Raw genomic sequence first — 15,265 nt, 5'->3', positions numbered from 1 at the left:
AATGAGATAACTGTTGTTGTGATTTGGCGCTATATAAATAAAATTGAATTGAATTGAACTGAAATTCTTTCCCCATACGGACCAAAATATGGTGGTGGACTGGTAGCTGGAGAGGTGCCAGTCTGCACTGCCAAGGTGTTCTTGAGCAAGGCACCAAACCCCCAACTGCTTGGGGCGCCTTTCCATGGGCAGGTCCCTTCCTTTGACATTGCTCCATTAGTGCTGAGCATGTGTGTGTAATGCGTGTAATAACAACAAACGTGAAAACATTGTCATTTCGCTTTGCGGGATTAATAAATTGCACATTATTATTATAATTTGTATTATTATTTCAATTAATTTCACTCATTGTCATTAGCCACATGACTATTGGAGGCATTGTTTGCTTACACGCCCCTGCTGGCTGTTCATTGGCTCTCTGGCCTCCGGTTTTGCAGTCTGGCTCCTATTTTGAAAGATGAAACAAATGTGTAATCACAAAAGATTGTTTGAACAGCAGCTTTGTTGCAACATGAACGACATATTTTAAGACATGAGTTTGGGGACGGCGTTCCTGTCAGTACTAAAACTTTTTACCATAAATGTCCAAATCCAGGTGTCAAAGGCAGCGAGGAGAGCCACAGCGAGTGCTCGTGTTAAAATGCTGGCGACACCAAAACAGCTTTCCACGGACTACATCCCCCCACGAGAACCAGAGTGGGGCCGGAACAACGTCCTGTCCACCTGAGCCTCCTTAGGTGGACACCTTACTTAAAGGTATCTACATAAGAGTGACATGACACTGTCATGAACGTGTCATAAACATTAAAAACAAGTCATTAAGCTTTATGACATAACCTTCTTTTAGCAAGTGTCATTCGGTTTTGTCATGACAAGTTATGGTTATTGTTGTGTTATGGTCAGGGTTCATATGTCATGACTGTGTTATGACAGTGTCATGTCACCCTTATGTAGATACCATCAAGTAAAGTGTTTCCCAAAATTCAACATGAATTGTCAAAAGAATAACCACAGTAATGGTAATCATGTGGACATTTAACTTCTTCTGGTAGTGTACTTTAGCGTGTGCTCCTTTTCAATGTTTTTCAAATTCTTTTAAACTAATAGCCTGTAAAGTGTGTGTTTGCAGAAAAGTAGTTTGATTTATTTTATTGTAATTTGCAGTAATGCAATAAAACACCATAAACCTCAAAAATAAGAGAAGCCCTATATCTGACTGCCAACACCAAACAAATGACCAAAACTCAAGATGAGCAAGAACAGGTAGGATTTAGTGACAGGATCTAATTGTCAGCATGAAAAATACTAAAACAAATTAATGTAAACTGTAAAAATATCATATTTAAATGACAAACATTTTTAGATTTGGGTACTTACTTGATTCTAAATGCTGTTTGTAATGTATTTCATAATGACTTACTATAAATTTGTTCTAATACAAGTGTTGCTGGAGTTTTGAGCTCTCAAGACTTATTTCCCTTCTCCATGCACCTTAGAGTTAGAGAAAGTTTTGCCAGAAACCCCCCACTCTACATTGTCCAAAAACCAAGATGAAAGATTATAAAAGTATTAAATATGTTTGAATTCCATCCTCAATTTGAGACGTCTGGAAGGGAAATGTAAATGAGAACAACGCGTCTGTTTCTTTGCGGTTCCGTTGATATTGTTACCATGTGTATAAAACTTTTAATCCAAAAATTTGGACTCGGACACTAGAATTTATGAGAGATTGCCGGTTTGAATCTCAGACCTTTTGAATAAATCAGAACATAAAAAATGAATAATGTCAGGAATAAAAACATCAGCCTCCGTCTGAGGTGATCCACAGGGTTTTTGTTTTTCTTTGGAGTTGATCTGGATTTTTCATTTATATCACTACCATGTGTGTATGAATCCTGGTGCACAGACAGCTTCAGGTCCCTTTTGTTTTGCGGGTATTTTAGTCTTTAAAGAGTAATTATTCCACCAATGCGACATTGTGCTTTCTTGGTCAGTTTCACCGCTTCCTCTCCTCCACTTTGACGTTTTTCATTTGGGACAGATGTGTGTCTGCCATAAGAAACTTTTTCCACTCTTAGATATGTTAAAGTGCCACTTCAGGCCACTGTGTATGTGCAGTCTGAGTGTGAGGAACATTTTATCAAAGCTTTTCAGAAGCTTCCCTTTCAGAGTTCATGACTTTCTGGAAATACCACAATCTTGCCACAGTTTAGTTCACAAAGAGTGGCAGGGCTTCAGTTTGGAAATCCACTATAATCTCACTTACACTTGTGTAAGTGACTGTTGCATAAACAATAGTCTCAGTTGATGTGTTGACAGGCGGAGGCCCTGTGCTGTAATTTGATTTGCGAGCAGTGCAGACAGTGGCAGCCAGTGCGGGCTTTGAATCCGCACATGTTCGTGGCCTGGCCCGGCTCGGCTCGGCTCGGCTAGACATCAAAGGGGATTGAGCCAGTGTCCCACTGGGAGGCTAATCTGGGATTAGCCTGCCGCGTTTGTGACCTGAGACCACAAGGTAGTGAGAGGGAGGTGGGTGGGGTGACAGACATTAAAAAAGAGCTGAAATTTAGCCAAACAAACATAGCTAAAAAGGACATTTGGTTGAGTCTAACCTTCAGTAACCAGGTGGAGCCAAAGGTCTTTGTGTTACAGGTCAACAGTTATCTTTACAGTCAGTGTTTCTCAGCTAAATGCATTGTGTGTGCATGCTGAGCACAAGATACACCAACCTTATTCAAACATTGCTCTATAGCACTGCTGGTGGTAAAAAAAATCCACTGTGCATCTTTAAGGAGAAGATTGATGTTTGACTTTCACACGAGGTGTTCAATCTTCAAAACATACAATATACAGAATACAGTCTGAAATTGAATTAACACCTTTCTGACATTATGTTTTTGTATTCATTGAAGTGCTGTTGTTTAGTATTTTGCTGTGCAGACTTTGCTATTGTTGTATAATGCCTAAACAGTCAATTCATTTGCAGTCAATTGACAAAAGTCAATCAACTAAAAAAAACCTATCAACATTTTGGACACCTATTTTATAAACTGATTAAACCTCTTTTAATTTTTTCCTTTAACCTATATTTAAGCAAGTAGGCCGTTGAGAACAGGTTTGCATTTGCAACAATGACCTGGCCAAGAAAAGCATAAGCATGCAAGACAACGTACAGTTTCGCATACATAAAAACAGGACAACAGAATACAATACAATAGGCTACATGAAGTGCAGATAAGAGAGAGTGTGAAAGTGATAAGGTAATAACAACACAATATACATGAATAGACAGTCTATAACATGGCTGAGATGTAGTGAAGAGTCAATATACAGTTGGTGCAAATAGTGGTCTAGTTAGTGATGTAGGTTAGTGATAATACAATAAGTATGAAATGACAGTCTATATGAAATGCTGAATGTAGTGAAGAGTTAATACAGTTAATAGTGGTCTAGTTGCAAGTTTAGATCAGTAATAAGACAAAATGCATGATTAGACAGACTGAAAACATGTTGAAAGAGTCAATCTAAATATGAATTGACGTACTAAATTAAATGCCGAAATGTGGTAAAGAGTCGATATACAGTTAGTGCAGAGTTGTGGTCTGGATAGAGATGTAGGTCAGTAGAGTGTATTAAAACTGTGTGATACAAAGGTGGGAAAAAGAAAAAAACAGTTGAGCATATCAGGGCAGATGAAAAGTGCAAAAGAGCGAGAACAGAACATGCAATGAAGATGTGCATCTGTGCAAATATGCAATTGGGCGGGACAAGGATGACGTGGCAAGGGTCTGCAAAACAGTGGGTGAAAGATGGATGAAAGAATAACAATAAGCACGTGCAGTTATTGGACCGGAGCTCAGACGGACGTGATTTGAAGGCAGTTAGTGGGGTAAGGGCTCTGACTGTTGGTCGGACAAAACAACCAATATGAAGACATCACTTTGAGAAATTGAGAAATTGTAATATTTTCTGACACAGAGTAAGTAATTAATGGACAGTTTAATAAATAATGAAAATAGTCAATATTTGCAGCCACATTTGTATTTTTGCAAGGTATTGCATTTTGGTATCTAGATGTAGCTTTTATCATGTCTACACCCATGTTCTGGATGCAAAGGCAGATTATTACCTGATAAGTTATTCTCTAAGAAGGATCAGTTGCATACAGTAAATATATTGACCTATACATTGCTTATTTCCCGCTTTGTACTCATGGGTTTAGTTCACTGTGTCATTGCTGCCTTGGTGTTGTCAAACGTTCTGTGCCAATGCCCTCACACAGGATGTTGTGTAGGCTACAGTCAGCCACACCTTCTACTAAACACAGGAAAAAGTTCAAACAACACATCCTGCTCTCTCAGATAATGATACAAACGCTTAGCTTTCTTCTTTTGATACCTTCATGCTTTACACCTGATTAATATATCTTTAACAGTTCAATAATTTAAAAAACTATGCCCTATTTGAACAAAATGAACTAAAACCTGCTCTCTTAAAATTCCTGCACACGTGTATGTACCCTCTCATAAGGATTTCTTACAAAAAGTTTTTGAGAGTAGAACTACCTCTATGTATCTTTAGTTTATTGTTTGCATGCTGTAATTCTGCAAACAACGGTGTCAGGGTTGAGTTACAGGAACTCTTTCCAAACTAACTTCTTTGGTAAATATTCCCTGAGCAGTAAGAAACTGGCAGCAGCCACAGCACTCTGTCTGATGCCACTGTGGGTTTGAACTAGAACTCAATATTTACTTAATTAATCACCATTTATGCTGCATGAGATGAGGCACATCCATATGGTTATAATTTGGTTTATTTGTTTGAGTAAATGTTCCATAACAAGAGAAACAGATGTGGGAAAAATGTCTGAAAGGGCTGCATAAGTCTAGAGATGGTCAAACCTTAGTTTGGAAGTAGAGGAACGGCTGCAAGTCAGAGTTTGTCTGAGGGTGCTTGACCATGTTTCCCACATTTTATCAATGACAGTACATTTCGAGTTGTGAACAGATCAGTGCTGGCTAGCTAATTTTGGTGTGTTTGTGGTTGTGTTCATTTAAAAGGTTAAAGGTCAAAGATGCACTCCCTGATTTTTCTATGGCACTGTAGCACCCCATCCAAAACCCCTTCCTCCCACATGTCGGTATTTGAGCTGGATGCTGAAACTGAATCATGAGTATTTTTAAATAGATAATGTCAACAGTTTGTGAAAACATTGCACGCTTGATGGGTTTCAAGATGTAAATGCATCAAGGTTAACATCCTGTTGAATTCTCTTAAATTACAGAGAAACAGCTGGGGCAATGACAATCTTAGATCTCAAGCTCCCTTCATCAATTATATTTATTTAAAAAAAACACACACGCAAGTAAAACTAAGAAGAATTGAATACAAATAGTGTAAGTTAAAATAAAAAAAGAGTCATTATATAGTATACCATTAAAAAGTCTTTGTATAGTATGTCAGAAAAAGTCTTCGTATAGTATGTTGTAAAATAGTCATAAAAATTATAGTATGTGATAAAAAGTCATGGTATGTCAGAAAGATAGTCATAAAAAATCATAGAATAGTATGTCACAAAAATGTCATAAAAAGTCATAGAACAGTATGTCACAAAAAAAGAAAAAAACAGTCATAGTATAGCATGTCATAAAAAGTTAGTTTGGTAAGTCACAGAAATGTCACAAAAAGTCATAGTGTAGTATGTCATAAAAGTCATAGTATTTCATAAAAAAAGTCTAAACAAGTCATAGTATATTATGTTAGAAAAAGTTAGAGTATAGTATGTCATTAAAAGGTCATAGTATACTATGTCAGAAAAAAATGTCATAGTATTCTATGTCAGAAAAAAATGTCAGAAAATTCATGTCAGAAAATGTCATTAAAAGTCATAGTATAGTTTGTCAGAAAAAGTACTTGTATGTATGTCACAAAATGTAAGAAACAATTCATAGGATGGTATGTCATTAAAAAGTCAGACTATAGTTTGTCAGAAAAATGTCATGGTATAGTATATTAGAAAAAAGTAAGAAAAAAGTCATAGTACGTCATTAAAAAGTTAAGAAACAAGTTATAGCATAGTAGGTCGTTAACAAATCATAGTATAGTATGTCAGAAAAACGTAATAGTGTAATATCTTAGAAACAATTCATCAAAGGTCATAATAGTATGTCACAAAAATTAATGAAAAGTCTTAGTATAGTATCTCATAAAAAGTCATAATGTGTCATAAAAAAGTTATAACATGTCATTGTACAGTATGTCATAAAAGTCATAGTATAGTAAAATAAAAACGTAATAGTAAGTATGCCATAAAAATGTCAAAAAAAGTCATAGTATAGTGTGTCGGAAACAAATCATGAAAAGTAATAGTATTGTATGTCATAAAAAGTCCTAAAAAGTTGTAGAATAGTATGTCATAAAAAGTCATAGTATGGTATGTCATAAAAAGTCATAGTATAGTATGACATAAAAGAGTAAGAACAATTCATAGAATTTTATGCCATAAAATTCATAGTATAGTATGTCGTAAAAAGTCATAACAGGTCATAGTATAGTGTGTCATAAAAAAGTTAGAACAAGTCACAGTAAAGTATATCATAAAAGGTCATAGTATAGTATGTCATGAAAATGTCATAAAAATATATTATAGTTTGTCAAAAACTTTGATAAAAAGTCATAGTATAGTATGTCATGTAAAAGTCATAAAAAGTCATAGTATAGTATCATAGAATATAGTATGTAATCAAAAAGTCATTAAAACCGTGATGTGTAAAAATGTCATAAAAATGTCATATTAGTATGTAATAAAAGTACTAAAAACTTTAAAAAAGTTATGTATAGTTTGTCATATAAAAGTCCTAAAAAGTTAGAGAAAGTCACAGTATAGTATGTCACAAAAAATGTTATAAAAAGTAGTAGTGTAGTAGTGTAGTGATCTTGAAAACTCGTCGTAAAATATATTATAGTATGTCATAAATTACACAAAAGTCACAGTATGTATGTCATGGAAATGTCATAAAAATATATTTAGTAGTGATAAAAGCAAAAAAAGTAATTTTATAGTATGTCAGGAAAGGTAAGAAAAGTCATAGTATTGTATGTCATAAAAAATGTCTAGTATAGTATGTCATGAAAAAAGTTAGAACGAGTCACAGTATAGTATACATAAAAGTCATGTATTGTATGTCCTCAAAATGTCATAAAATTATATATAGTTTGTCAAAAAAATATAAAAAAAGTCATACTATAGTATGTATATAAAAGTCATAAAAAGTCAGAAAGTCACAGTATAGTACGTCATACAAAAAAGTTATAAAATGTCGTGGTATAGTATGTCATAAAAATGGTATAAAAAAGTCACAGTATAGTATTTCATAAAAATATCATATTTAGTCTGTCAAAAAGTCATAAAAAGTAATAGTATAGTATGTAAAAAAAAATGTCATAAAAAAGTCTTAGTATAGTAAGGCATGAAAGAGTAAGAACAAGTCATAGTATATTATGTCACAAAAATGTCAAAAAAGTCACAGTATAGTAGTATGTTCATAAAGTCTAGTATAGTATGTCATAAAGATGTGTCAAAAATCATTGTATAGCATGTCATATGAAAGTTAAAAGTATATGACCATAAAAAGTCAAGTGAGTCTTATAAAATGTCGTAGTAATATATCTCATGAAAATGTCATAAAAATATATTATAGTATGTAAAAAAACTGTGATAAAAAGTCACAGTATAGTATGTTACATAGAAATCATAAAAATACAATATTATAGTATGTCATAAAAAGTCATGAAAAGTCATAGAATGTTGTAAAAATGTCATAAAAATACCATATTATAGTATGTCATGAAAAGTCTTTAAAAAGTCATAGTATAGTATGTCATAAAATGTCTTAAAAACATATTATAGTATGTCATAAATTACATAAAAAGTCACAGTATAGTATGTTGGGAAATTGTCATAAAAATAGCATAGTATAGTATGTCATAAAAGTCAAAAAAGTCATAGTATAGTGAGTCATGAAAAATGTCAAAAACATCACAGTATAGTATGTTATATAAAGTCATAGTATAGTATGTCATAAAGATGTCATAAAAAGTCATAGTATAGTGTGTCATAAGAAATGTCATTAAAGTCATAATAAAGTATGTCATAAAAGTCATAAAAAGTAATAGTATAGTATGTCATGAAAAAAGTCATAAAAAAGTCATAGTATAGTAAGTCATGAAAGAGTTAGACAAGTCATAGTATAATATGTTATAGAAAGTTATAGTATGTCATAAAAAAGTCATAAAAAGTCACAGTATAGTGTGTCATAAAAAGTCATAGTATTGTATGTCATAAAACGTCAAAAAATATCATGTTATAGTATGTTATAAAAGGCAAAAAGGTCATATTACAGTATGTCATAAAAAGTTATAAAATGTCGTAGTATAGTATCTCATGAAAACGTCATAGAAATATATTATAGTATGTCAAAGAAATGAGATTAAAAAGTCACAGTACAGTATGTTACATAAAAGTCATAAAAAGTTATAGTATAGAATGTCATCAAAAAGTCATAAAAAGTCATTGAAATTCACAGTATAGTATGTCATAAAAAAGTTATAAAATGTCATAGTATAGTATCTCATGAAAATGTCAAAAAAAAATATTATAGTATGTCATAAATTACATAAAAACTAATAGTAAAGTATGTCATAAAATGTCACAAAATAGTCACAGTATAGTACATCTGTCACGAAAAAAGTCAAATAAAGTCCCAGTATAGTATGTCATAAAAAGCCATAGTATAGTATGTCATGAAAATGTTGTAAAAATATCATATTATACTATGTCATGAAAGTCATAAAAAGTCATAGTATGTTATTAAAAAGTCCTGGTGAGCCCATACATATTGGACGAAGCACTTTGCACACATCTTTGTTTCAACAACACCCATGCACACCACATTTTCACTCATCCACTCATTACACTGCCGACTTAACAGATTTCGCCCATCCATCCATCCATTTGTTCACTTTGTTTGGACTATTTTTGGTAAATAATAAAATCACTTTGTCGTTCTAGTATACCTGTGTGTCTCCCATTTGTTGATCTGGCCTAAGAGCCATGCTGTGTCATATAAATGTCATAGTATGTCATAAAAAAGTCACGAATTTCACAGCATAGTATGTCTAAAAAATGTGTATGTTAGTATGTAAGTATGTTATTGTATAATCTAAAAAGTAATAAAAAAAAGAAAGGTACAGTATATCATAAAACGTCATGGTACGTATGTCAGTGATAGTATAGCATGTCAAAAAATCATAGTATGCCATAAAAAGTCATAAAAGTCACAGTTTAGTATGGCATAAAAAGTAATTAAAACAATTCATGTTTCATATCATGTATATTTTAATCATCCACCATCCATGTCAATACTTTTACTTTCAATAGCTTGATTTCATACGCTACTCGGCTAATGTGTCAAACCGTCTCCCCGACAAGCGTCTGTCAGTTTAGGAACAACAACTTGTAAAAAGACTACCGGTCATCAATGCCAGTGCATTGATGACAACGTGGAAGTGGGATGGAAAAGATGTGTGTGCCACTTTTCTTGTGCGGCCCTCAATCATATGCTGGCTCTCTAAACTGGCACTCAGTCAGCAAAACTTTGAGAACCTCTGCATCAAATCGATTTAAGTTGCACAAAGTGATGCGAACTGAGTCTGGCAGTTGCTAAATAGCAGATTCCTCACAGCCCTGCAGAGTCCTCTTAGCAACAGACAAAACCTGACTCCATTCAAATTCTGCACACACTCTCATCTGCTCTCATGGCGCCATCAGCCACTCAGATCATCCTTTCACTGGAGTGACTTGAGGACAGAGAGCGCCAAGGCACATGTTCTCTGTTGTACACGATCAGTGCAAGAGAGCAGAGACTACCAGGGCTTTATGACCTCCGACCGTAACAGTAGTAATCAAGCTATTTAAGTTTATTTCACTGTAAAGTCAGTTTGCATAGGTTGGCAGCTGGATGCCTTGAATATTTATCCTGCAAAATGGATATACCTCTTCCTGCTTTTTCTACTAATTAAATGGGGGAACTATAGTCTCCCATTTAATAATTTGTTGAAATGTCATTAAGTAATCTTTCTTTATTTTTACTGGCTTATATTGGTAAGAAGGTAGGGAATAGCTCAGCTGCTTTAAGTCATTTGAGACAAGCCAAATCACAAGTTGCACAAGTCAACATTGCTACTAAAATGTAAATATTTAACGTCTTAATGCTGACCATCAGAATGATTTGGCAGTCAAACGTTTTCTTCTTCTGCATTGTTGTTATTTTTAGTCTCTTTGATGCATAGTAATTATTATTACTGTAAATAGTCACGCTGTCTGACGTGGTTTTATTTTATTGTTGTCCTATTTTATTGTTCCAAGAATGTATCCGGTCAAAACATGTGAAACTAATGATTTTGCGTTCAAGTTATTTTAGAAATCAAATTTAGAGGTCTCAAGTCTCACAGCAATCAAAGTTCAAGTCAGGCCTTAAGTCTTCATTTAGGGGTGTGTGACATGGATTAAACATATTTTATGACTGGAAATCTTATTTTAAATAGCAATATCAATATGTGTCATGAAATACGTAGTATAGGATAGTAGTATTAGTGTTCCCTGGAAATTCAATGGAAAAACGTTCAGATAAAATAATGGGATTGAAATAGACAAATCCAATATTTCCATTAATAATCAATCATTGATTTCCAGTATTGTCAACTGTGGTGTAATACACCCAGAAATATGAATTAGAAAATGTACGTATGGTATAAATGGTGTAGCCACACAGGGTGATAAGTCGAGGCATGCTGACGTTTTTACATTTGACTTGAGTCAAAGGTCTATACAGATCTGAATACAAAAATCAACAGACCATGTAAATATTCCACTATAGGCAGCAACAAGTCTACTGCTGTGTTTTTGGATACATAGTTGAAATTAAAAAATTGAAAAGTCTTGAACATTTGAGGCGTCCATCAAATGAGTTTTCTACAGCCAATGTTACTGTAAACTTTAATATTTCACACAGTGATAGCTGTGTTGAAATTCTGATGTTAACTTACGTACACACACATCATATAATACGGCCAGTTTAACACTATAGGGAACAGTGACATGTCACTCATGAAAAATCATTGAAATACAATGTGTGTTTTTAAGCAGGGGCTTGAGGAACTGTGTGTATGTATGTGTGTGTGTGTGTATGCACAATATAAACAAAAATTGTTGTTTTTCAGCTAAACAGACAAAAACAGCCCCAGGCTCAGGATACAGACACCCCTGTGTGTGTTCTGCATTGCTATAGGAATCAGATGTCCTCATAAGCATAAGCACATTTTGGGCGTAGACAAATAAAATGCCAGTAATCATGAATGTCAGTGCTGTGTGTGTGTGTGTGTGTGCGTGTGTGTGTGCGTGTGTGTGTGTGTGTGTGTGTGTGTGTGTGTGTGTGTGTGTGTGTGTGTGTGTGTGTGTGTGTGTGTGTGTGTGTGTGTGTGTGTGTGTGTGTGTGTGTGTGTGTGTGTGTGTGTGTGTGTGTGTGTGTGTGTGTGTGTGTGTCATGCGTGCGTGTCAGATGCCAGAGTAAACAGTCACAACAGCCTGTTGAAAAGCAGCAGTGTGTTTTAGGAGCAGTTGAACTACCTGTTGGGTCGGTGTTGGTTTCTGTCGGGCTTGTTGTGTAGACTGTTCCCACAACCAGAGTGTTTTCACTCCAGGCTCTTTGGCAGGATAGCTCTTCCTCTCTCTCTTTCTTCCACCTTCTTCAGTCTCTTCACACACAGACACACACACACACACACAGTTCAGGATTTCTTTCCTGTCCTGTAAATTGAGAAACTGAAGCCCCTCACACTCTCTCGCTCCACTTTTTCAATCTGGTTTTGAGATATTTTCGTTCCTCTACAGCACAATTTGTACAACAAAAACAGCAAATATCTATTACTCCAGCTACTTTGAGCTACCAGCTACTCTCACATCAACTAAAAACATATACTGGCCTGTTTTCTCGTCTTTGATGGATGTTTGGCAGCTCAAGAAAGAAGTGACGGTTTCTTTGGTTCTGAAAGACTGACAGCAAAACCTGAGCTTTTAGATGAACTTTTAAACTCTTTTAACTCCACTTTAGTTGCTTGAAATATCTCTGAACCATATCACAGAGAATACATACTGCATACCAACTCCAGGGCTGAAAAATCCTCTAAATTTCCATTTAAACATTTAAGATGTTTGATTTGATCTTTCCATTTGTGTGCATCCTCTCCCAGAAATGCTTGTTACTAACCTAGTTCTGGGGACTTTGCTCCCCAGAGTCCAAGGTTTCTTCATAAAAAGGAGTTTTTAGAATTGTTGGGGCTCTTGTGAATTACAAAGTGTGGTCTAGACCTACTCTACCTGGAAAGTGTCTCAAGATAACTTTTGTTAGGATTTAATACTTTAAATAAAATTGAATTGAATTGAAAATGTAGGTTTTTTTTTCTTTTTGTGGCACTCAGCCACACGACGACTGATTTCTACTGAAGATGTACTTCCTCAAAAACAGGTCAAAGTTGCATCATTTTTTCAATTATCCAAAACAGCTGACCACTGTAGTTTTTAACAAGCGTTACTCAAACGAGAAGAAATAGTGCATTGGTCGGGGACTATTTTCAGCAGCGGATTAGTACACATTCAGGGTAGTGAGTGCTAGAACTTGTTAGCAGGATAAAACCATTGTTAGTTTTAATCTCTTCATAGAATTTCTCAACAGTAGGAAAAATACAGAACATCTTTTTGAGGTGTAAAGCTCCAACTGGCTGCTGAGATCACATCCTTTATTTATTTTTTTACAAAGAGTGACCACAGTGAAAAAGGGACAATGTAATGACATCACCTGTCATTTGTTTAGCCCATGATGCCATTCAGCTCAGTCGGCTCACATGTCTACCTTCCCCTGCCTCCCTCCCTCCCTCTACTAGTGGAAATGTTCCCGATTTGTCCCTGGAAGTTCCTGGATAGCGGCAGCTGATTCCAGCAGCATCTATTGTAATCCCACCGCTTCCTTACATCTTGTATAGTCCCGTTAACGGATAAGCATCCAGCTCTGCTCCCTGCGGACGGACATGCATGCAAACAAACCCTGAAAACAAAAGCACGCTGTCCCCCAACACACCCTACTCTAGCTACACCATTGTATAACTCAGCTCCCTCGGTACATTTGGACCCCTTACGTACGGTAGCCTCAAAGCACACTTAAAAGTCCTTTTAACTTATAATAACAATATCTTTATTTCTGTAAACATGGCGGATATATTGGCAACAACACACGAACACCTTCACATTCCGTACAGTAAGTTAAAATAGTTTAGATACAAAAAGAGAGAATGACACATGGAGAGGGGAAGCGTGTGAGGATAAAGGAGTATGGTCAGTTTGTCGGGTCAGCACAGAGCTTCAGGCAGATTCTTCTTCAGTCTCAGTCCAGCACTGATCCGAGTTCAGCCGGAAGACCCTCCGCCTGCCTCCACTGTGCGTTGCGTAGCTTGAACCATTTCTGGAGGACGCAAATAAACAAAAAGAAAAAAAGTTACAAACACACCCATGGGAGGTGTTAGAAACAGGAGGTTTTTGTTCAGAGGCAAAACTTCTGCAGAGGCTGAAACACGAGAGCGATGAGGTGTTCCAGCTGACAGAATACAGTCATGACAGAAATATTCCTGAGCAGTTTCACAGGTGGAGTTTGTCTTTTGTTAAGAACGATATGGACAACTATTTTCAGATTTGTGGTTTCTTTTTTCTGTGACCAGAGCACAATCAATACCGAAACCCCAAATATGAAATCTATGATTAAAAGAGACTTATTAAGTTTCCTTCCTGACTTAATTTAATTATCTTTCATAATCACATTAGAGTCACATTTCTTGTTGCATGTAAGAGAGGTCACTGACTCATGCAGACACAGCCCAGTGACCCTGAGGCTAAGTTGTTTCAGGAAAACCACAAAAGACAAATGTTTCCATCCTATTTTAACAGACTGCTCAACCAATAGCTGCTCTGCTGAGACTCTGGCCAGACGATGACTGCGCTGAGTGCCTCAACACACCCGTGACCCGGCACATTGCTGTATTGCGGTTTGTGTTGTCAAGGGATACACAACAATGCTGACATCATCACGATAACGGCAAGGGGAAATGGAGGGATTCGCGACGGCGGCCTTAAGACACGAGAGCCTGGCTGGCTTTGTGAGCCGTGTGTCTGGGAGGAGGGATGGTTTCCACATTTTTCACTAAAAACACATGAGCTTCCCATTTGGAGTCTTCTGGGTTTTCACTTAAGACTAAATCAATTCGAGAACTGCTCTCTGAACTTGGCTGTTCATGTGTGTTTTGGGATTTCTTATCCATGAAGCTCATTTTTATGATGTAAGACATAAATTTGGGGTGACACATTACAACAGTTTATCAACACATATTTCTCAATTAAAGGTGCAGTAAGTAAGACTTATGAAACTAACTTTCTGTCATATTTGCTGAAACTGCCCCTATGTTTGACTAGAACTACATGAAGCAGGTTATTAAAATTAAAAAAAATCCAATTGGCACCACCTACAGCCTGTAGTTAGATTTGCAAAAATCCACATCTCCCTGTTCAGATGCAGCAATAAGGGCCAGGGGGGATATCTAACTGTGTGTCGATCACTGCTCATGCACACGCATTCATTCTCCCTTGTGGGGGGGAGGGGCTTAGGAGACCGTTTGGGCTTTAGCAGAAAGCGAGGAGGGACTGAGAAGTTGCCAATCTTCGTAATCGTACCTACGGCACCTTCAGCCTATAAAGATTTAGTAAAACTTCAACTTCCACCTTCAGCCTATAAAGATTTAGTAAAACAGGCACTTTTCTCCCCCAGGTTTTGAATGAAAGACATTTATTTTGCACTTTATTATGTTTCTGGTCCTTTTTTAAAAGCATAAAAGATCTTTGAATGTCTTGTAAAGACATTATGCCACTTTAGAACAATAACACAATTTATAATGCTGCTGACGCATATAATGGTACATCAGTTTTTTTTCCAATTGACTAGCCCTGAGTTACATAACAAAGTCTTTCAAACTTGACTCTACCTTACTGACTGCAGCACTGAAAAATGGTCTATGAAAGGAGTTCAAACATGCCGCACAGAGGCTGAAGCATGTGTTGTTAATAGGAAGCGGGGAGTGGTAGCTGGGGCTTGTGTGTGTGTGTGTG

At 35.9% G+C, this 15,265-nt stretch overlaps 2 protein-coding genes and 1 long non-coding RNA gene across 3 annotated transcripts in view; 1 reads left to right on the top strand and 2 right to left on the bottom strand.

Annotated features, from left to right (window-relative positions):
• The window catches only part of spmap2l (sperm microtubule associated protein 2 like), an 8,959-nt gene extending 8,165 nt beyond the window's left edge, over nt 1-794 (top strand). The window contains exon 8 of the mRNA XM_032527252.1: nt 596-794. Coding sequence (XP_032383143.1) covers nt 596-727 — 132 coding nt within the window. The 3' untranslated portion in view covers nt 728-794. The remainder of the gene's footprint in view (nt 1-595) is intronic.
• Nucleotides 1-15,265, bottom strand: part of LOC116696358 (uncharacterized) — a 30,087-nt gene that overhangs the window by 8,357 nt on the left and 6,465 nt on the right. The window contains exon 2 of the long non-coding RNA XR_004333702.1: nt 11,687-11,814. This is a non-coding gene — a long non-coding RNA (uncharacterized LOC116696358). The remainder of the gene's footprint in view (nt 1-11,686; nt 11,815-15,265) is intronic.
• Nucleotides 13,284-15,265, bottom strand: part of hopx (HOP homeobox) — a 7,239-nt gene continuing 5,257 nt past the window's right edge. Inside the window, exon 2 of the mRNA XM_032527253.1 lies at nt 13,284-13,574. Within this exon, the coding sequence (XP_032383144.1) occupies nt 13,497-13,574 (78 nt within the window). The 3' untranslated portion in view covers nt 13,284-13,496. The remainder of the gene's footprint in view (nt 13,575-15,265) is intronic.

The sequence above is a fragment of the Etheostoma spectabile genome, chromosome 10 (genome assembly GCF_008692095.1).
Source record: "Etheostoma spectabile isolate EspeVRDwgs_2016 chromosome 10, UIUC_Espe_1.0, whole genome shotgun sequence".
Lineage (NCBI taxonomy): Eukaryota > Metazoa > Chordata > Actinopteri > Perciformes > Percidae > Etheostoma > Etheostoma spectabile.
Note: the sequence above shows the minus strand (reverse complement) of the source record. Positions and strands in the feature narration are given on the sequence as shown.